We start from the raw sequence: 23,935 nt of genomic DNA, 5'->3' as shown, positions 1-23,935 counted from the left end.
GTCTGGAGGTCGATCGGTGCCGCGAGTGCGACCGGTACCGCCGAGGGGAGCGGTGCCGGGACTGCGAGCGGCAGTGGGATCTTGATCGACCGTGGCGTCGGGACCTGGATCGCGAGCGCAAGTCCCGAGACGGTGCTGACATCATGGGCTTGCCTCTAGATGCGACCCGCACCGGAGGTACCGGGGGTGGCAGCTGAGTAGACTCCGTTAAGGCGATAAGGTCCCGTGCCGAGGCGAAGGTCTCCGGCATGGATGGGACCAATAGCTCAACCCCAGATCTTATGGGGGAGCTTGGCGGCACCGGACTCGACGGACCCGCCGGGCCCGGAGTCGACGGTGCCGGCGGCGCCGCGGCCGATGTCGATGCCGGGCGCTCCAATCGGGTCTGCCTGGCTGGAGTAGCAGACGCTGATGGTCTCGGCTCTGCACCCGGTGCCGGAGAAGGTCGGTGCCGGGGAGTCTTCCCGGTGCCGGTGCGATCCGGTGCCGGCGCCGAGATCACAGCCTGCGAAGCCGCCGGGTCAAGTGCCGCCTCCATGAGGAGAGTCCTGAGTCTTTGGTCTCTCTCCTTTTTTGTCCTGGGCTTAAAAGCCTTGCAGATGCGGCACTTGTCCGATCTGTGCGATTCCCCCAGGCACTTCAGGCACGCGTCGTGGGGGTCGCTGGTAGGCATAGGCTTCTTACAGGCCGCACACTGCTTAAAGCCCGGCGAACCAGGCATGAGCCCGGTGCCGGGTGCCGGGAAGGGCTACAGCCCCCGGCGAACAACTATCTACAATACTATTTACACCTAATTACTTAACTAACTACACTTAACGATCTAACTAACAACTATAACAATAACGATAGTTAACAAGGAGAGCTAGGGACGTGGAGGACAGCTATGCCGCGCTCCACAGTTCCAACGACCGACACGGCGGTAAGAAGGAACTGAGGAGCGGGTGGGCCGGCAGGGGTATATATCGAGCGCCACGGCGGCGCCACTCCAGGGGGCAACCTGCCGGCCCACTGGAGTTGCTAGGGTAAAAAGTTTCCGACGAACGTGCACGCACGGCGCGCACACCTAACTGGAATGGATGTGAGCAATCACTCGAAGAAGAACCAAGCTAATTCTCCCACGAGATGTCTGATGGAACTCAGTAGTGGACTGTTTTGAGCACTATATCAAGAACTGACCTAATCTGATGACAGTTTGTGAACAAAAGCATGAAAAAATAGATGGCACTGTCACAGCCAAAATTCTCTACATTGGGTTTAAGAGAAATGTTGAACACATGCTGAGTACCCTGAAGCCTATTTCTGTAGCCTTGAACAAAATGCAGGGAAACCGCTGTTTTATTGCCGATGCTGTTGCAATTTGGAAGGAACTGAGTGAGATTTTAAAAAGAGAAATATGCAGTAACAAAGTTAAATTACAAGTATTAAAAAATGAATGGGACAAGCACTATTCTCCAGCTCATTTTCTTACATATATTCTCAATGCTCGGTACCAGGGTCAAACTGCAGAAGAACTGCAAAAGAGGAGGAGTTGGCTATGACATGGACATCCAGCAATCATCCCTCCATAATGCCAACTACAATAAACTTCAGAGGTAAGGGTGAACCACTCAAGAAATACATGTTTGCTGATGATGTTTTAAAGAAAGTCACACCAGTGAACTGGTGGAAGTCACTTAAGCACTTGGATTCAGAGACTGTTGAAGTGATAATCTCACTTTTAACAGCAGTAGTTTCTTCTGCCAGCACAGAAAGTAAATCTTCTTCCTTTGGACTAATTCATTCCAAACTGAGAAATTGTTTGGGACCTGAAAAAGCAGGAAAACTTGTTTTTCTTTTTCAAATTATGAACAGGAAAATGAATGTGAAGATGACCTGAGTTAGCTGCAGAAGCCAATATTTTAAGTTTCTCATGTTGACCTGGCTGACAGTCTATTTAAAAAAATTTTTTTAATATTTCATGTAACTATTGTAGTTAAAAAACAATTTTAACAAAAACAAACCTGATTTTTAAAAAAAAGTTAATATTTAACTAAATTCAAAAATTCATATGCTTGTTTTGTTAAAATATTATTATGTTTGCTGTTGAAGAAAAAAATCCAGAATACATAACGTTGTTGTTTTAGTTAAATAAAACAATTTTAATGTCTGTCTGGTGATGTTCTCCTCCTAATACAGCATGGCAACAAAATCCTCCAAATACTAATGATTAACCTGTTGAATTGGAGATATTTACAAAGTCATTGGGAGGTGAACTATCTGCTTCAATTACCTTTGGTAAATGAAATAACCAAACAATCATTCATTTTCTGATATAGCTGTAAAAGTCATCTGAAAAGTTTTCAAAATAAATCACTTAAAAAAAATGTATAGTGTGTACCCTTCTAAAAATGAAACCTACATCTCTGAGCTGTGAAGAATATGTATTAAAGTTATAATAACCAACAAGAATGCACTTCTATGTAGAAATTCATGATTAAATCGAGTCTTTCTGACTAGTGATTTAAATCATGATTTAAATCAAATCCACCCTGGCACTAACTTTGTAATTTCTGAAAAACAGCAAGTAGTAGGGGAAAAAAAGTGAGGGAGAAAAGTACCTAAAATGAAGAAAAGAAAAAACATGTAATACAGGAATAACTGCTTGAAGGGCAGCCACCGAGGATATTACATCCATCTTGTATCGTTAATAAAAGCAGAGGGAGATGCCCAACTCGTGGCTCTGAATATCTCATCAGAAGTCCTGCTTCACTTTCTCTCCATGAAGTTACCACTGATCTAATGCAGTGAGCATAGATCTCTGATGGAGATTATAGACACCAGTACAGGCTCCCCAAACTGTTGCCTTAACTCCCAAGGGAATGGCAAGGGAGAAAGCAGGCTGGCACTGTGGATGCCTGGACGTCTCTTATAGAACAAGCATTTGGGCACCAAAAAGTGTGCATGAAAGAACTGATTCTGATTTGCACTACGATAGGGCTAAACACAAAAGTTATCAATTGGCTCATGTTCTCTCTCTGGAGAATGCTGTGGCAAAGCAGGGCATAAAAGTCCGGTACGAGCTCAGCTCCAGCTCTTATGCTGCTCTGAAGTGCAACAGAAGCTCTGCCCTCAGGAGAAAGCTGCTCTTGTGCAGAATTCAGGTGCTCTGCAGGAGAAAAGAAAAAAAACACCTTTCCCCTTCTTCCTTACCATCTCACACAACGGAGGTGCATATTAACATCTTCTGACTAACTACCTGCTGGATAGCAGGTTGAGGGTTAAAAGTAATCCCCTTCTTAGTGTTACATGTTACAAGGTACAGATACAAAGCACAAATCAATTACCATTCAGTGCCAGAAGCGCCAGATGTGTCAGTGCAAAAGGGACTGAAAATTAGTTCACATGCATAAAGTATTAGAGAATTAAAACATTAGCTATAACTAATAGACTGTTCTGAGCTATTGGTATTACAGAACATTTTGATTAACACAAAACCAGTAACAGTTTCAATTCTCACCTCCATCCATAGTATAGTCCCTCTGCTTAAGGACTCCTCTGGTCTAAGAGACATGAGAAAACTTGAAATCTCTGGAAGTGACACTTTCTCCTAAAGACATTATTTAAGGTTCATTAGTCCCCAACACACACACACACACACAATATTTTAGTGTGAAACTGAGAAGAGTTTGCTTTCATCTGGCAAATGTTTCAGTAAGAAAATAATCTTTTCCCTCCCACCCCCAAATTATTACCACAGGGATGTGAACTTTCCAGAAATATTAGTTTTTGCCTTTTTTCAGGACACACACACTGTTCATTTTCCTACAGTCTGATGTACCCATATAGAGATGTACACTGAAGGCGAATGAATGGCTTGCAGCGAGGTATTCACTGATGGCTTTTTTTTTTTTTTTTTTTAAGTGAGGGGCAGGGTGTGTAAATGGACAACCTTAATTATATTTATTTTAGATATTTAGAAGCCCCTGACTAATTCTTCTGTTTCTGCCTTTTCACAGGAAGCCCTGCTCAGGTCAGTTCATGGTCAGCCACGGCAAAATCTGAGGCCATGTCTACATCTAAAATTTTACAGCGCTGGTTGTTACAGCTGTATTAGTACAGCTGTATAGGGCCAGCGCTGCAGAGTGGCCACACTTACAGCAACCAGCGCTGCAAGTGGTGTTAGATGTGGCCACACTGCAGCGCTGTTGGGCGGCTTCAAGGGAGGTTCGGGGAACGCGAGAGCAAACCGCGGCGAAGCTGGTCTCCTTCTCCGGTTTGCTCTCTCGTTCCCCGAACCCCCGAGCAAGCAGGTCTCCTTCCCCGCGGTTTGCAGGGTGGTTCGGGGAACGCGAGAGCAAACCGCGGCGAAGCTGGTCTCCTTTCCCGGTTTGCTCTCGCGTTCCCGAACCACCCTGCAAACCGCAGGGAAGGAGACCTGCTTGCTCGGGGTTCGGGGAACGCGAGAGCAAACCGGGAAAGGAGACCCGCTTCGCCGCGGTTTGCTCTCGCGTTCCCGGAGCCACCCAGCAAACCGCAGGGAAGGAGATCTGCTTGCTCTGGGCTCCGGGAACGAGAGAGCAAACCGGGAAAGGAGACCCGCTTCGCCGCGGTTTGCTCTCGCGTTCCCGGAGCCACCCAGCAAACCGCAGGGAAGGAGATCTGCTTGCTCTGGGCTCCGGGAACGAGAGAGCAAACTGGGAAAGGAGACCCGCTTCGCCGCGGTTTGCTCTCGCGTTCCCGGAGCCACCCAGCAAACCGCAGGGAAGGAGATCTGCTTGCTCTGGGCTCCGGGAACGAGAGAGCAAACCGGGAAAGGAGACCCGCTTCGCCGTGGTTTGCTCTCGCGTTCCCGGAGCCACCCAGCAAACCGCAGGGAAGGAGATCTGCTTGCTCTGGGCTCTGGGAACGCGAGAGCAAACCGGGAAAGGAGACCCGCTTCGCCGCGGTTTGCTCTCTCGTTCCCGGAGCCACCCAGCAAACCGCAGGGAAGGAGACCAGCTTGATTACCAGAGGCTTCCTCCTTCCACGGAGGTCAAGAAAAGCGCTGGTAAGTGTCTACATTGGATTACCAGCGCTGGATCACCAGCGCTGGATCCTCTACACCCGAGACAAAACGGGAGTACGGCCAGCGCTGCAAACAGGGAGTTGCAGCGCTGGTGGTGCCCTGCAGATGTGTACACCTTCAAAGTTGCAGCGCTGTAACTCCCTCACCAGCGCTGCAACTTTCTGATGTAGACAAGCCCTGAGACACCAAAGAGAAAGGTAAGCAGCTGTATTAGCAGACAAAAGAAAATGGGGTGGAGACTACAAAAGAGAACTTTTCATGTGGCTGTCAGGAATAAGCAAGAGTACTGTGCACTTCCCTTTCATTCAGTCACACAGACACCCCCATTCTCACTGATGATCATATGACATGCTTATTGCAACTACAGCAACTGCTTATGTGGAAATACATTAGGAAAGAAAGTAATTTTAGATTATTCTAAAAGAGATTTAGCAGATTAAAAAAAAAAAAAAGAGCCAGCAACTATATGATAGTAAGTTCTCCATATACCACTGGTTGGGAATTGCTACTTTGCAGGAAATTATTATTAACCTACCACCGTACCTGTTAGGTGATAAGCAAACAACAATGCATTAGTATTATTGATTAGTAGTAGTCTTCACCATGTGCTATACATTGTCCTAGCAAGAAGACATCCCCTACCCCAAAGAGTTTATAATCTAAGAAAGCCAGACACACGTGAATGGAGGGAAAGAGGGATACAATCAAATTATGTATTTATATCATGTAGGTTTTGTATACATTATATACATCAGGGTCATTTTTTTAAAGTAAAACATATAAATTGAACTCCATCACGCCATCAGCCTATCCACTGTTAGATGGCCAATGTCTTGTAGGCTTCACAAAAGGAACGAGGCCTGAGGAGAGGGCTTTGTAGATCAGTTCAAAGAGAACACACACATTGCTGGTATAAATGAAAAAGGCAGAGAAACATTTATCAGTGGGTGAACAACAGGCAGTCAGGATTAGCATCACTTGATGGAAGAGGCAGGAAGATAATGCTATCAGAGATAAGAGCAAGTAAGGAACAGGAGAAGAGTCTTGAAGGTGAGGAGAAGCCGTTTCTACTTATATGTGGATTTCTTTTAAGTTTAACATTAACTCTGGATTTCCTGGGTTTCTATTGTGCCCCTCCACTTTTTTTTGGGGGGGGGGAGGGGAGGGAAGCAACAATTACAACATAGCTGTAATATTTTTACCCTTAAACTACTGATATGTATTCAGCCTTAACTGCAGTTAAATAAAGTTTTTATCCAGGAATTCTACTGAATTACATCAATCAAGATAAAAGCATGATCCTTGTTTGAGGTCAAGTTTGAAGTTTCAGACGAAAGTTTTCTGAGCTATCCAAAGCATCGAAATCATTTGAAAATTTTTGAACTACATTTTATAGCTTTAAAGTGCCCAGATAAACTCTTGTGATGTTTTAGGGGAGAAAGGGGGGAAGGATTTCCTTCTGGTTCAACACTGAGCATGAAAAATTTCAGTCCCATAAAATAATTGAGAATTAGACAACTTATATTCAACATTCTAAAATGAAAGTGATATTTTAACGTGACTATAAAGTCAGCACGCTAACATTATAAATATCATTTTAAAATCTTTTATGACATTTTGAATGTCTCTTTAATATTAAATTTTAATTGTTAAATAACTGCTTTTATAGCACCCAGCACAACAGGATCCTGGATCCATGACTAGGGATTCTAGGCATTTCAGTAATACAAATATCATCATCAATAAAATACTGCAAATGAAATGATGAACACAAAGGATCAAGTTGTTTCATATGAAAAATGAAGTTAAAAGAATTATTAGTATTAGCATACAGTCCTACATCACTCAAGCACATTTTTAAAATGAACATTGCCAAAACTACAAATTCAGTAAAATCAGCAGCTTAAGTTGTATTTGGCAGCACTTACATATTGCATTATCATTTCTGAAAAAATAAAACATTACACTAGAAAAAAAAAGAGAAACTTACCACATCAGTCAAATGCATAGCTGTTTGGAGAAGAAAACACTGAGCAGCTCCCCGCAACAAAATTTGATGTGTGATCATAGTGCACTGTAGGACATCTCTGCAAATGGATAAATATGCACCTTAAATTATAAACAGACTAAGTAGCTCTTAAAATACATATTTACCAACTATATGTTAACTGTACTGATCAATATATTTAGAATGCAGGAGCACTCAGAATGTGCGTTGCACTTTCTAAATATACAAGATGATATGATTCCTGCCCTGAAGAGCATACAATCGAAAACAAGTTGGGTTCTGATTCTAAATAAACACAAAAAACTTTTCTTCAGTGACAATTAAGGTTGCAACTCAAAATATGAAAAGCATGGAAATGAAAAGGTAAAGGAAGTCTCTATTCCATGTCACATTTACATTGCATACAACACTGTTGGTAAAACATTCCAACAATTCAGAAGACTTTTAATTCACTTACATCTCTAACAGATATTGAAAAGCAATACGTATCCAGAGTTCATTAAATTCTCACTCTAATCACAAAACCTTAACAGAGATCTCAGATGCTCCTGTATCACCAGATTGGCACACTTGTCTGTCATACATTCCATGCATTTGGGAAATTACTCCCTTAATGTTGCTGAGGTCATCGATAAGATTTCGTGCTAGAATTCAAAGTCGATTATGTTGGGATAAGCATTGCTCTTCAGTATCTGTTGGAGACAGAAGCAAAAGCCTTACAGATCGATGGAGTGTATTATTAAGTGTTATAGGCAATGTGAATGCCAGATACTTTTCCCTTAGTTTTTCATTTTCATGTTTCAGATTTTGAGTTGGTTGAGTATCCTGACACAAAACTCTAACCATCACTAAACTACATTTTTTGTGTTATTTCCTAGTTCTTTTTATACAAGGTTGGTGTACCTCAGTGGCGAGGCTCCAGGATCAAGCAAGGAAGAGGAGCTGACAAATGACAAATGTATTTTGACACATATCTGGACTAACCGCAGTTCCTGCACCAAGTGAGTAACCTCTTCTTCTTTGAGTAGTGTCCCTATGGATGTGGCACTTCAGATTACTTCCAAGCAATATCCCTAGATGGAAGAGGGAGCTTTGGAACAGTCCAGAACTGAAGACAGTACTGTAGAACCAAGTACTGCTGATGGAGTGTATGAGAGAGTAATGTTTCAAAAACATATGTACTGAAGCCCATGTAGCAGCCCTGCATACTTTAGATACAGGTACATTCTTTGTTAATGCCGCAGATAGTGCCTACAATCTAGCTGAATGTGCTATCACCCTTTGGAGGAGATGAACACCCGCAGCATCATAACAAATGATAATACATCCAGATATCCATCCTGACAGTCTCTGAGTAGAGCTCAAGGACCATGCAGATCTATCCGTGAAGGAAATGAAGAGCCTAGGTGACTTCCTAAATTGCTTGGCCCTATCTAAGTAGAAGATCAATGCCCTTCTAGCATCTAGGGTATGTAAACTGGATTCCTGTAAAGAACTATGTGGCTTTGGGAATAACATTGGTAGATGAATGGATTGATTAAGGTAGAATTCCGATATAACCTTACGTGAGAATTTAGGGAGTGGATGTAAAGAGACCTTATCCTTAAAGAATGTCGGGGGCGTAGGGGAGGGGAGATCTGCCATCAAGGCTCCAATCTGCCCGACCCTACGGGCCAACGTAATAGCTACTAAAAATGCTGTCTTCATAGATAAATCCAACAGAGAACAGGTTGCCATTGGTTTGAATGGTGGTCTCGTAAGGTAACTGAGTACCAGGTTGAGATCTCAGGTCGGGGTAGGGTCTCTAATCTGCGGGTTGTCACTTCTCTGACCCTTAATAAACTTAGATGAAACCAGATGAGCAAATATGAAGAAACCATCTAACAGAGAACGAATGGCTGATATTGCAGCCAAATGGACCTTAATAGAACTGATAATCCAAATTTCCATAGATCCAAAAGACAATCCAAGATGACTGAAAGTAGCATCAAATCAGGCAATTGGGAGTGACAACAACACTAATAGAAGAATCTTTTCTATTTCTGCAGGTTGATCTCTTTCTACTAACACTTGTACTTCCACAGAGCAGGAGGATTCTAACCACGTGAACTATCGGAGAAGCCATGCCCCGAGGTGGAGAACCACTGGTTGGGATGAAGCACAAAACCCGCATCCTGTGACAGGTGACGAGGAATGGTTGGGAGCCTGAATGAGAGCTGACACGTACGTGTAGAAGGTAAAGGTGCCAACCGTCTCTCAGCCAGGTCGCACTATAAGGATAATTCTGGCTGTGCCCTGTCTGATCTTGTTCATCACTCTCAGTATCAGCAGCATTGGAGAAAAGCATAGAAGAGACCCTTCTTCCAAGATAGAAGAAAGGCATCTCCCAAGGACTGGTGGCCCAGACCCCCTCTTGAGAAGAAAAGAGGACACTTCCACTTCCTGGAGATGGTGAAGACATCCACTTCTGGCAGTCCCCATTTCTGCAATATGCTGTAGAGAACTTGGGTTCTAGATCCCATTCGTAATCCTGTGAGAAATGTATGCTGAGGAAATTGGCTCTGAAGGTCTGAATACCTGACAGGTATGCCACTGAAATCTGGATTTAATGAACTATGCACCAATTCCATGGCTTCAGCACACAGGGAGGGGGATCTTGCTTGTTGATATAGAATGCATGACCTTGATTGATTTGCCCGTGATTAACGGTAGGAAATCAAAGCAAGAATTCCTGACAGCCCTATTCTCTAACAGATTGACGTGGAGACTGGTTTCTCGAGTTCTCCATTTGCCTGGAGTCGTGAAGGTATGGAGATGGGTTCTCCATCCCAATAGTGATAAATCTGTTGTTAAATTCACTGATGGGGCTGCACTACAGAAAGGAATGCCTGCACAGACGTTAAGTTGATCCTCCCATAGTCTAAGGAGTTCCTCACATGGTAAAGGAACTGTCACCTGTTTGCCCAAGCTGTCTTTGACTGGAGAACAGGTCATTCTGAGCCAACCCTGGAGGCAGTAGAGACACAGCTTTGTGTGATCTGTCACAAAGGTGCAAGCTGCAATGTGTCCTAGCTACTGAAGACAGTTCCTCATAAGTGATACGTAGGGGAGCATGCCGGGTTAAGTGCCTCACCCCCAGATTTCTTCTTGGTCTGCCAGGGTGCAAGGAGGAGGGGGCCCTGTCCTCCGCTGCACCTGCCCCCTGGCATGCTCAGCCGCTGTCCCTGACAGCCGGGCCCAGGCAGGGAGCAGAAGGGGTGGGACCAGCCACTTCTCACACCAGCTGTTCTTTGTCAATGCTCAGGAGAGCAGCTTCCTGAGAGCGAGCCTGGCTGGCACGGTGGTGGCAGCAGCAGGCCGCCCTCTGCCCCGGCCCAGTTGCCAGGGACAGGGGCCGAGTGAACTGGAAACCAGTGATCTGGAAAATTGTTCTTGATGGGCAACCTAGGGGTCCCAGTATGGTCATTGGTAGGGCCTGTAGTACAGAAGTGGGGATGGCATGCAGGGTTGGTTCCACCACCCTCAATAATGAGTCCAATCTTCCCTATGACTTCCAAAGAATGTGTTTCTGAAGGAATATGTTAGAGAACCATGAACAGAAATAGAGGAGACTGACTGCAAGCCACTTTCATCCTCCTTCATCTCATTCAATGGAAAAGCACATGTAGAAAATGGTAGAGTCCTGTGGTCCAGATGACAGCAGTCTAGAGATCTGGATCTTAGTACCAAGAGATTCTTAGTACCCACCAGGAGCAGGGACTCCAGTTCATCTGTTATTGAGAAGTTTTTAGTATATCTGAACTCCTGTAGTACTGATGCAGTATTCAAGGCCACAGTCCCTGAAGCTGATGTACTGAAGTAGATGCCGATGGTGTCTAGCATCGCTGCTTGTTCAATGCTGTGGATGCCACATGCATGGGTTCTGTCAGCTATGCTGAACATGGTAGTGCCAGTCACAAGTGTCTATGCTTCCCCTCCTTGCTGACAGAAGGTACCCAGGCCCTACTGGAGAAATGTCTCTCCTTCATGGTCTGGGACTTTACAGTCCCACTAGTACTGGAGAAGGAGTCCTTCAACTCAATAGTAACAAGTCAAGAGGTTGAAACTTCAGACATTGTGGATCTCACCTGGACCTTTTGGAGCTGGCTCCTTAAGCGGACTCTTTTTGTAAGCCTTCCCCATCTGGGGGGGGGGGAAAGAAGGCCACACAGGAGTTGGGGGGTGTCTCCCAACCTAACTCAGAAGCTGGCCAAAGGGAGTGTTCCATCATTAGCAGTCTGCTTTTAATCTCCCTGTTTTTCCTTGCCCTGGACTTGAGGGCCAGGCAAAAGTTGAACTACTGGGAGACGTGGAACTTCCCCAAGCAACGGACACACTTTAAACCCATCACTCACAAGTACAGGAGAGACATCATTTGAAACCTGGAGAGCCAGGCATTCCCTGCCACAAAAAAACAAACCTACCAAAAAACCTCTCTGAGGGGAAAGAGGAGTAAAACAATCCTCTCACTGCTTATCTAACTGTAACTATTCTAACAACTAACTAAAAAAACCATTTTACCCACTATAGAAATAATAGAAAAATCAATGCATGTTCAAGGCGGACATACTATGGCTCCAACTCAGGCCCGAGGAGTTGAGAAGTAACTGAGTGTGGTTTGCCCACATACTCCTATATAGCCTTGGTATGGGGCACAAGGAGGCATAGGACACACACGCAGGCCAAATGGACACTAACTGAAAATCTCCAAACAAGAGCTTGTGTGACACATGCGCACCTGAAGTGGAGCACCCTTAGGGACACTATTTGAAGAATCCCGGATTCTATTGCTGACTCTGGAAGAAGCATGAAGCTGAGCAGTTAGAGACTGAATGTGATTTGATTATCCTATCTGAAAGGCAATGCAGCCAAATAGCTAAAATCTGGGTCTACCATATTAGAATCCTATTTCTGCTATTAACTTGTTTGCCTAATGCAGTGGCAGCTCTTAATCGTCTACATTCTAGGATCCACATTCATGCCTTTGGTTAACAGTAAGAGCGGGGACCTGCATGAGGCTCATGGTTGTCTCTTGCCTAGCTCACAGAATTTCTCCTAGGTTACAAGGGTATTTGGTGGGTGTATAGGCTCTGTCTCTCTCACACACCAACAGATGATTTCATCAGAATGGATGTATTACATCAGCAGTGCTAAATATGGTTGGTTCATCTTGGTGCATGTCTTTTTCCATTTATGGAGGAAAGAGTGAAAAGTCATGACAAACACAAGCACTATGTATTTGTAATTGATATTGTATTAATCAGCACATAGGGAACAGCACATGGAGCAAAGCTAAGAGCCCAATCTCTTAGATGTCCTGCAAAAGAGAATCCAAGAAAGATGAAACAATCCATTGAAAAACTTCAAAAAGGGGATTATTTTGGAATTATTGTTCTCTCTGAATCAACTCAATTTTCAAATCAAACATTAAGAATTCAAATTGTACTCAAAATTTACAGTCTAGGTTTTGGCCATGTTAATAAAAGTTTAAAGTGCTTGTTGAAATGAAAACTGATTTAACCTTTTAACTATAAATTCATGACCAATGCCTCCATAATTAATGACAATGTAATATTGCCATGAGTACTGCAAAAGAACCTTCTAATGTTAAACACATAGTGCCTATAACCTATCACCCACTGAAGAGCTCTCCAATTAAATCAAGTTTTCCCTCAAAACTAAAAATTGCAGTCTATGAGTTAATTCACTCCCACTGGGTGGGTAAGAGTTGGAGTGCAAATTGTATTGCCTCTAAGCAAGCAGAGACAGCTTTACCCAAATTGGGGAATTCACCCCTAAAAGAGGGTAAGCACCATTTGAAATATTGCTTTCACTTGGAAGTTCACCAGAGAGTAGCAGCTTTACATTCCAGAGAGTTCTCCACAACATCCTTAGTGGCAAAGGAAGCCAGGAAATGCACTGAATTAGCGACATCATTCTTGTGCCCTGACATAACCCCTTCCCAGCCAGCGTCATGTGCTATGTGGGTTGTGGTAATTAGCTGCAAAAACGGTGCTGTGTCAGGGCTCACAAAAGGGTTGTGCTTGCTGCCAATACCTCTCAAGGCAGACTTTCTGTCACTAGAGCTTGGCAGATCCATTCGGGAACCAACCAAGACCAACATGGGAGAAAAATGTGCCACAAGTTTCACAGTTTGTCCCTCACATTCACTTTAAATGTGTTCTTTAATCAGAATGCTGTTGACTACACCTGTTTAATGCTGCTTAATTTACTACTGTGCTTATATTCTTAGATACTAGGAATATGCGAAAGAGCTTGCTTAATGAAGATGTCTCTTTACTGAGTCAAAACCTCTGTAGAACATGGAAATTTGTATTAGTAAATATGCCATGTAGTCATACCCATGTTGCTCCCAGGATATTAGAGAGACCAAGTGTATAAGGTTATATCTTTTATTGGACCAACTTCTGTTGGTAAGAGAGACAAGCTTTAGAGCTTTCACAGAGCTCTTCTTCAGGGCTGGGAAACTAAGGCATGGCAACACTAGCACTGTCTGCAAAATGTTTTTTTCCCCTCACACCCCTAAGCAACAAACACTCACCTCAAGCGACATAGTTCTGCCAGCATAAACACCAGTCAACACACTCTCCCGTCAACATAGCTACCGCCATTGGTTGAGCTGATTTTATTATGTCGATGGGAAAGCTCTCTCCCATCAGTGTAACACAGCTACTTGAGCAATCTCATGTGTCGGTACAGCTGTGCCACTGTAAGCTTGTAAGTGTAGACATGGCCTAACTCAAAGTATCACTGCTAAATACAAGATTTGAACTGATTGTGTGACATAAGCAGTTAACACATATTTCAAGGGACCATTCAAGGTGAAATGCCCCATTAAACACCTCTCCAGACACACGGAGGAAAGGAAGAGTGGAGGGAACAGCAGCTGGGAGAAGTTGTCAGTGGGTTCAGACTGTTGTAATAAAGGTATAAATCCAGTGTTTCTATTCAGTCCATAATTTTTAGTGTCTAGCACAGCTATGAATTTAAGCTCCCAGGCTCATCTTTTGAAAGTGTTGTGCAGGTTTCCTTTGAGGATAAGGACTCGTAGGTCAGATATAGTGTGACTGCTTTGTGAAAAGTGAGAACTTTTCTATTGGACCATAGTAGAAGAGGGGGGAAGGATACAGAAAAAAGTTTCTTTACAGTTTAAGCTTTCTATTACACTTGATTATTTATATTTTCCCAAAAAGAGTCAGACTCTGCTGTGCATTCCCCAGAATTGTTTTATTAGTCTCCCAGAACCTGTGCATAAGTAAGGGACATAAAGCCGCTGAAGTGTGTTACCTTAGAGAATGAAGTCCTTCTGTACCCAATGCTTTACATGATGGGATACATGCCAGTGCCATAGACAGAAACAAAATGGGAACAGCACACCAGTGCCTACTTGTCATCTTCTGAATAAACTTTAACAGGAAACTACCTTTAAATAAAAGAGCAACCAGAAAAAAAAATTATTTTGTAGGTCAGCTGAAATACTACACTATTGAAACTATTGTATTTTGAAAGAATATCTAAACTGATACAGTAACATTTTCAATGAAAAATTCCATTTTGTATAGCCAGAATCCATTTCTTGTTGTTTTGAAACCATTTAAATGATGTAGGTGCAGAGAGAGGGAAAGAATGCGTGCTTTCATAATGAAGATTCAGGGTCAGTTCTACACTGCTTGAGCAAGAAAGCCAAAAAATCAAGCTCTTAAATAGCAAGGATTGTCTACTACTATTTGGTTTCAATTTTAATATTTAATTTGGTTTTAAATTATCTATTTTATAATGGTTTTCAGTTGTATATTTTAACTGATTGTGCAGTGCTACAAACACTTCCACAGAAAGGACAGTAGCTTTTCAAGAAAACTGAACTGCACAAGTGTAAGATACTTTATTTTAAATAAATACTTTTCCATCTACAGTTACTGAAATACAACTTTCTAGAAAAGCTTATTGACGGTCCATTACTTCTCTTTTAACTATGTTACTTTGCTATAGGAAATTCAATATTTAATTTTTTTAAATGAAAGAATAAAAACTAGAGAAAACAAAATGGACCGCTTAACTGCTGAAAGATAAATTGTTTTCTAAAAATACTACATTTTGACCCTTCCTCCTACCTCCCTTTTTCTTCCTCGTTTGCCTTCTTTCCTCCCTCTTATCTCTTTTCTCTACCTCCTTTTTCCTCCCAACAGGTCAGCAAGGCTCCTCCTTCTCCTGAAAATATCTGCCATACATTTGTAACACTGTTTCAAAACTGAATTGGGAAAAAAGATTTACCATGTGCAAGCAAACAAGAGAAACTAAAAAAACTCTAATATACAATACCTATTGTGGAGACGAGACCCAATGGATGGTAGGAAGGGACTTGGAGTACAAGAAATGGCTCAATCCTAGGTTCTGATTTTAAAATGTGATCTGCGTGATCCAAGAGCGAGATTGGGGCCCATCCCACTGAAATCAGTGAAAATTATCTTGAAGTCACTGGAAGTATTTGCCAATTACTTCAATAGAAGGACTGAGCATGAATCATAAAATCATAAAAATGCAGGTCAGGAACAGAGCTCAAGAGGAGGAAAGTTAGTCAGTGGGTTCTTAAGCATTTTTAAAGTATTTTTTCTTTTGTTTGCTTTTGATTTATTTTGCTTTTCTCTTTCTTGTAAACTTCTGACATTTTTTGTTCCTGCTAAAGAAAACAAGAGGCTGAAGCACTGTCTGTATTGCTGGAAAACAGCATGAAAATTCTGAACCCAAAACCACACAGAGCAAAAGGATTATTGCGGAGAGAATTGCATGTCTGAAGTACTGTCACTGAAAAGTAACTCTACAGCAACTATACAAATCCCTGCATTATGATTGCCCACTAAGACTAATCCAGAATCATATACTGCATAGCTGAGAAATAACCATATGATGCGTACGCAGATCAGACACTTAGAACCAAAGTTCCATCACTGAGAGGGAAGGGGAAAGTTATTTCTCTGTGGTTCTCAATGGGAATTGCTGGGTGCAGAATATTTTTATAAATCACAGAACAGGAAGGGACTTGCTCCAGTTCCCTGCTTTCATGGCAGGACTAAGTATTATCTAAACCAGAGGTTCTCAAACTATGATCTGCAAGCTCCATTCAGGTGATCTGCAGACAGTTCCCTCTAAAGGTGCGCACCCAGGCAGTCAGATCCAAGAGGATGAAGGGCCACCCACCTAATTAGGTGCCTGGACCCGTGAGAAGACGCACATGTAAGGTGAAGTGGTGGCCTTGCGGGGGAATACTGGGTAGGCGGGATGGGGCAGTGAGGTCAGAAGAGGGGGTGGGGGGAATTTGGGACGTGCAGGGCTGTGGCGGCCAGAGAAAGAGGCGACTTTCCCCAGCTCCAGGACTGCAGCTGCTGGGGAAAGAGGGCCCTCCTTCCCAGCCTCAGCTCTGTGGCTGCTTTGGCAGAGGACAGACCCCTTTCTCCTTCCCAGCCCCAGCTTGGTGGCTGCCATGGCAGGGGAGAGAGGGCACATTCATCGCATTAGAAAAGTAAGACTTCTGATATTAAAATATGAGTTGTGTGCTTTTACTTGTAGAACAAAAAAAAGTTAATGTATTGAAGGGTTTTTTAAAATTTATATATATCGCTTTTATCCAAAGCACTTTACAATAACTAGCTAACGGTACAAACAACATTTGGAAAGATCATTAAGTGGTCTGCCAAGACTGTCAGCAATTTTCAAGTGATCTGCAAAAAGAAAAGTCTGAGAACCAGTGATCTAGACAATCCCTGATAGATGTTTGTCTAACCTGGTCTTAAAAATCTCCAATGATGGAGATTCCACAACCTCCCTAGGCAATTTATTCCACACCTTAACCACCCTGACAGCTAGGGAGTTTTTCCTAATGTCTGACCTAAACTGCCCTTGCTGCAATTTAAGCCCATTGCTTCTTGCCCTATCCTTAGAGGTTAAGGAGAACAATTTTTCACCCTCTTCCTTGTAACAAACTTTTATGTACTTGAAAACTATTATGTCTCCCCTCAGTCTTCTCTTCTCCAGTTTAAACAAACCCAATTTTTTCAATCTTCCCTCATAGGTCATGTTTTCTAGACCTTTGATAATGTTTGTTGCTCTTCTCTGGACTTTCTCCAATTTGTCCACATCCTTCCTGAAATGTGGTGCCCTGAACTGGACACAATATTCCATTTGAGGCCTAATCAGCGTGGAATAGAAAAGAAGAATTACTTTTGGTGTCTTGCTTACAGAGGTACTGAATCTCTGGAGGTCTTCCATGGCACCAATGACAACGATCAAGCTCTGGACTCAGACAGTACAGGAGGAGCACTGTGGACCAATACTGATATGCCCAGTGCCCACTCCAAACTGTCGGCTCCAAGAGAGGATGAGTGCCACCTCCACAAGAATACACTTAAACTTGGCCACTCTGTCCTTTTTTGAGCGAGGCTTATAACCTTTGCAAATGTGACATTTGTCACTAACATGTGACTCCAAGTGATTAAGGCAGCTGGGGTGCAGGTCGCTCACCAGCATTGGTATGCTGAATGAACAACATGATTTAATTCTGGAGATTGAGGTACAGTTCCAGTACTGCTCCCAGTAATGAAAGCTGAACCCAGCAGTCTAAGATCTAAATCTGAAACTTATAACTAGCTAATTATCTTAACTACAGATTCCCTAAACTCTATGAAATTATGCTAAGCAAAAACTAGGTATATTTTACCAAGAGTGAGAGAAGAATTTGGAACAATTGTAGCCTTACTACTGCAACAACCATCATGGTTGGTAATAAGGACCTTAGAGGGGCCGGGGCACCTCCACCCTTTATACCTGTACACAACAGCATTGGGTGCTCAAGCCACCCTAATAGGCACTGCTGAGGGAAAAAAATCTCCAGCAACCATGCACTCACCTACAGTGGAATGGACATGTGCAGTCACTCAAAGAAGTACTACTGCTCTTCCAAATTTGGTGTCTGCTCTGATTGCCAAGTCAAAGGCATAATATTTCATGGAAGTCAATGGGTTACTCCACATTACTGCCTTGCAGTTTTAAGGGATTGGAAGGTTTCTGAGGCAGGCAACAGAGCATAGCCTGCAGCTAGTGGCATATTCTTTGATATGCTGAGGGAAAGGCTCACTGGCCAACTGACAGCAGGTGGAAATGCACAGCATTTCAAGTTGGATCATGAGACTGTTCCAGAGCATGACATGTCAATATTACTGAAAGATAGACCAAGAGACCTGAATGTCCATCTGCTTCAGGAGTTGCATGCAGTCCAGGATCTTCAGTATCAGAACCTCCAGTGGGTCAAACTGTTTTGATCTGACCAAATGGAGAATCTTTTCCACTTCGAGGAATAGGTGTTCCCGTGGACAAATCCCTGCTTTGTATGATAATTTTTTGAACCTGAAGAGAGGTATCTCTGTCAGTACTGCTAAATTAGCCAACACCCAAGCAGTCAGGTGTAGTGACTGTGGATCTGAGTGCACAAACTGATTTTGGCTGGAGATATGTCTGGGCAGGCTAGGAGATAAACAGGAGGTCATGCGGACATCTGCAGGAGTTTGACAGCCAAAATTGTCTCGGGAACTATTAGGATAACTAGCTTTGTCCCTCCTGACTTTGAACATTATCTTGAGGAGAAGGGAAAGTGGTGGGAAGGCACAGGGGAGTGCTCAAGACCACTGGAGGAGAAAGGTGTGTGGCAAGGAGTCTGGGTTCACACCTCTTCTGGAGCAGAACTTAGGTCATTTGGTGCTGTCCTCTGTCAATTCTATTATGAGGGTCATCCACTAGCAGAATATGATGAACTTCATAACCCATTCATGGCTAGTCACTGCATGCTTGCTTAGAAAGCCAGCAGGTCATTGCTGATCCCCAGGAGCTGTACTGCCAGTGGGGTTATCCCATGACACCCCTTCTAAAACCTGATGGCTCTCCTGTCAGAGAGGATGATCAGGTGCCTCCCTGTTTGTAAATATAGGGCATGGGTGACAGGTCGTACATCAGGATTCAAACTGTAGAGCTCCACAGACCTGACAGGAATGTTACACAGCCTAGTCTGATGACCCTCAGCTCCAAGATGCTCATGTATAGTCTTAAGTCATTTTAAAACCAGGTACCTTGCATCTGTAGTTGGTTCAGGTAGGCACCCCAACCTGTTCCTGAAGCATCTCTGATAACAGTCGTAGTTGGGAGGGGACAGGGAATGACCCCTTTTTTTATATACATACACTGGGTCCATTCCCCTCTATTCGGCACTGGTGAGGCCTCATCTGGAGTTCTGTGTACAGTTTTGGGCCCCACACTACAAGAAGGATGTGAAAAAAATTGGAAAGAGTCCAGCGGAGGGCAACACAAATGATTAGGGGGCTGGAGCACATGATTTATGAGGAAAGGGTGAGGGAACTGAGATTATTTAGTCTGCAGAAGAATGGAGTGGGGGGGGGGGGGAGATTTGATAGCTGCTTTCAACTACCTAAAGAGGGTTCCAAAGAGGATGGATCTAGACTGTTCTCAGTGGTACCAGATGACAGAACAAGAAGTAATGGTCTCAAGTTGCAGTGGGGAAGGTTTAAGTTGGATATTAGGAAAAACTTTTTCACTAGGAGCGTGGTGAAGCACTGGAATGGGTTACCTAGGGAGGTGGTGAAATCTCTTTCCTTAGAGGTTTTTAAGGTCAGGCTTGACAAAGCCCTGGGTGGGATGATTTAGCTGGGAATTGGTCCTGCTTTGAGCAGGGGGCTGGACTAGATGACCTCCTGAGGTCACTTCCAACCCTGATAGTCTACGATTCAGTCCTCAAGTAGTATCTAGCAGGGCTAGGGGTGCTACTGTGACGCTTTGGTACCTGTGGTATCTGGACAGGGCATACATGGACCTTAACATAGCTGCATGGGCTTCAGATGAAGTCTGGCAAGCAGCATACATACACACTAACATGTGGCCTCAGAGCCTCAGACATGTATGTATAATCATTGTTGGGTTTGACTTTACATTGTATGCCATCGACTGGAGAGAGTGGAATCTCCCAGTGGGGAGGCGAGAGAGGTTGGGGGTGGCAGCCAGCTGGGAGCCCAGGAGGCAGCTGTGCTCTCAGGAAAGAAATGAGAGTCAGCGGGGAGAGGGGATGGGAAGAGCCAGCGTGGAACAGGGAGCTGAAAGCCCATGAAACAGCCAGGTTACTGGCAGGGAGCTGCGAGCAGAACTGAGAGTCTGGGCTCTCAGCTCCCTATACTGCCCTTCTTAGGTCAGTGGAAGTGCTCCTGGTGAGGACGCACACCATTGACCAAAGGAGGATAGTGTGGACGTGAACCACCACAGTAATTACTCCAGTGGCTGTAAGTCGATCTAATATAGGTTTACGTAAGTTTTTAGTGTAGATGTACCCTAGGTATACCTAGATCATCGGCGACAGATGTTTTTCTAACCAGTTCCTAAACATTTCCAATGATTAGGATTCCACAACTTCCCTAGCTAACCTGTTTCACTCAGCTCTAAGGTCTAGCAGGTGTCTCAGCACTGATAACGGACCTGGTTTTGACCCTAGTTAGTCTCATGCTCAGAGGCCAGGGTCAATACCAAAGAGAACACTGTCGGAGCACCAAGATTGGTTCTAGAGGAGTCTGTTGTGTCACAGGTTGCTCCCTCTCTCTAGTCCTTGACATTCTGCAGGGCATGAAGAACTTCCCTCTGAAGCCTTGGTGTCTGTCCTTATGGGAGGACACAGATCTCCTTCTTGAGCTTCTGCCTTAGAGCTTGGAGTAGACTCTTTCAGTGATTGACTTCAACATGGGAGTTGTTGGTGCCTGATCTGACATTCTTGTTGAGGTCAGCTTCTATCTTTTTTGTCTCAGTCTTAGGCAATGCCTGACTGCTCAGTGGTCACTTGATAACACTGGTTTGTTCATTAGTAGGATTTTGGAACTTGTTTCATTTATGAACTGTTCCAAAAGGTGGAGTTTCAGCCTTGTCATGTGCAACTTGCACACCCATAATGATCAACTGTTTAGAATGTGCAATTCGCCCAGGGAACAGAGATACCTATTGTATCCAACCATCCGAGGAAATAGTCCATTGCAGGATGGACAGGGCTTGAAGCCTGCAGGTTTCAAGTGCAACATGCAGATGAACCCTGTTAGATTGGGAGCGGGAGGGCTGTACATCGTGGGGGATGTACAGAGAAGGAGCATATAGGGTCTGACCAGCAAAATTTGGTCCAGGCAGGTCACCTCAGATCATGGCAGTTGAAAACAGGAGATAAGAAATGGTTCTGAAAAAGTTAGTTTGAGCTACAAACTAGCAAGTTAGACACTCTTCCAGCTCTGTCTTGCTGGCACAGATAGTAAAAGAGAACTGAAGAGACGTTAAAAGCAGCAAAGAGTCCTGTTGGCACCTATTAGACTAACAGGTGTATTAGAGCATGAGCATGAAGAGACGTTGCAACTGTTCTTCCTTTGATGCCCTCACATGGGAGTACAAGGAAGCACAGGGCACACGCACAGTTCCAACAGATACACATGCTCAAAAATTTGAGGTCTCATATGCACTGGGAACATGCGCCTACAGTGGGATCCACACTGACACACACTCAAAGAAGAAGAAATTTTTGTATAAAAATATTTTGAAAGCCAGAGATAGACAGAGTAAGGAGATTCAGTCTATGATAGTGCAGTACACTAGCAGGGAGAAAACACACTGGTAAACATGTACATTAGATACTGGAAATGGATCCATGACCCTTACTTCCCTTATCTTTCAAAAGAAAAAAAATTCATTAAAACATACGTCTTTCTTCTTCTGAAAGGAGTGTGAGGTAAGTAGACAAAAACTTCTGTAACTTCATCCCTAAAGGAGGACAAGCTCCTATCAACTGGCCTGGTGATCTGTTTGGTTAAAAACATAAAATTAACATTATGCACTTTATAAGGAGGTATCTCAAAGCCCCTTATAAAACAAATTAATCAAAAATGTTATCTAATTGTCGAACTCATTAGAATGCAAACAGCCAAAGTAAAGTGTTTCAGTATGAAGAATTGTTTGGGGGGCGGTTTAAGTGCTTCTCATACTTTTAAAAGGTATTGAAAATGTAAATATTGAAACTGAAATACAACAACAATTGCCATGTCGAATCAGAATTGTGGTCCATCTAGTCCAGTCTCCTATCTCTGACAGCACCAGATGATTCCCAGAAAGATGCAAGAAACCTTGCAGTACCAGATGTGGGATAATGCAATCGCAATGAAGGTTTCATCTTAATCATCTTAAGACCTGAAACATGAAGTTCTATATCCTTTTCAAAATGAATCAGCATTAACTATTTATAATTCTGGATATTCTTGGTATCCATATAAAAGTCCAATATCTATTTCTCTACCTTTTTAAAATACACCTATATCCACTCATCCAGTGCTTCGAGTGCCTATCCCACATGTTAAAAATTACAAGAAAAATATACACTGTTGCTGCAGCCATGTTGATCCCAGGATATTAGAGAGAGACAAGGTGGGTGAAGTAATATCTTTTATTGGACCAACTTCTGTTGGCAAGAGAGACCATGAAAGATATTACCTCATCCACCTCATCTCGCTAAGAAAAATACAGACAAAGGACTGCCCATAAATATTTCCAGCTCAACCCCCACCCTGAACAGCCTTGACAAAGTGGGGACAAGATGGGTTTTGTAGAGTGCTCAGAAGGCAAACAAATCCTACCTCTGGCAGACCAAGGGGTTGGGGGGGAGCAAGTTCCAAAACTGAGGATCTTTCACATAGAATGCACTGCCAGCAGTTCCCTCTTATTTATATTGAGGGAGATCCAGATAGAATGCCTCCGCTGATCTCAGCTGCAGCAGAATATCATAAGAAGAGAGGCAAGCTCTCGGGTAATCAGGTTCCAAACCATTTAGACTTTTTATGGGTTAAAAACAACACTTTGAACTCTACCCAGAAACATACTGAAAATTAGCAGAGATTATGGAGATAACGTGCTCCCAACATGCAACTCCACTTAATAAGCAGGCTACAGCATTTTGCACTACCTTCATCTTCTGAATATTCCCAATACAGCCCCATGTATGACACATTACTGCAATCTAATCTTGAAGTGACAAAGACATATATTTTTGTGGCAAGGGCCGCAGAAGAGAGAAACGGTCACACTCTTCTTGCTAGGTGCAGAAACACTCTTGGCTTCAGCCCCAACCTGGGAATCCAGGAGCAGCCCAGGATCCAAAGCTATCCCCAAACTGCACGTGTTTTACAAATGGTGGTTGCATGCCCTTTATGAGCGGCACAGATGTATGTTCTATCAACTCTTCCAGCTGCTCTCCCCAACCCACCAATGCTATCTCAGGGCTGGTCTGCACTACAGAGTTTGGGTGGCTTAACTACATCGCTTAGGGCTGTGAAAAATTTCATACCCTGTGCTATGTAATTAAGCTGTAATTAAGTCCCAGTGCAGACACAGCTAGGCGAACAGAAGCTGTGCCACTGTAACCTTTCTAGTGTAGACATTCTATGTCTATTCTGGTTTGAGTTTGAACAGTCAGCTAATACTTATCCAAACTCCAGGTTCATCTAGGGCACTGGGATAATTAATTCTGCTGTTCTGGCTGGGTAGGATGTGATAGAAACCTAGAGCTGGATGTCATCAGCATACCAAGTGCACTACAACCTATGTCTCCTCACCATCCATTCTAGTAGCCTCATATACACATTGAAGAGGTCACAATAGATTCTTAGCCTTCAAGATATCCTCTAACAAAGCATTCCAAAATCTAGTTACATAGAAATTTTATCAGTTTTGAATTTGCCACCTTTTGACTTCATTGA

The 23,935-nt window shown here is 43.5% G+C and overlaps 1 protein-coding gene across 1 annotated transcript in view; it reads right to left on the bottom strand.

Annotated features, from left to right (window-relative positions):
• Positions 1–23,935, bottom strand: part of TARBP1 (TAR (HIV-1) RNA binding protein 1) — a 116,624-nt gene that overhangs the window by 77,258 nt on the left and 15,431 nt on the right. Inside the window, exons 6-9 of the mRNA XM_050951553.1 lie at positions 21,891–21,988; positions 14,400–14,535; positions 7,035–7,131; positions 3,497–3,586 (exon numbers count right to left, since the gene is read on the bottom strand). Coding sequence (XP_050807510.1) covers positions 3,497–3,586; positions 7,035–7,131; positions 14,400–14,535; positions 21,891–21,988 — 421 coding nt within the window. The remainder of the gene's footprint in view (positions 1–3,496; positions 3,587–7,034; positions 7,132–14,399; positions 14,536–21,890; positions 21,989–23,935) is intronic.

The sequence above is a fragment of the Gopherus flavomarginatus genome, chromosome 4 (assembly GCF_025201925.1).
Source record: "Gopherus flavomarginatus isolate rGopFla2 chromosome 4, rGopFla2.mat.asm, whole genome shotgun sequence".
NCBI lineage: Eukaryota > Metazoa > Chordata > Testudines > Testudinidae > Gopherus > Gopherus flavomarginatus.
This window is presented reverse-complemented; position numbering and strand designations above follow the sequence as displayed.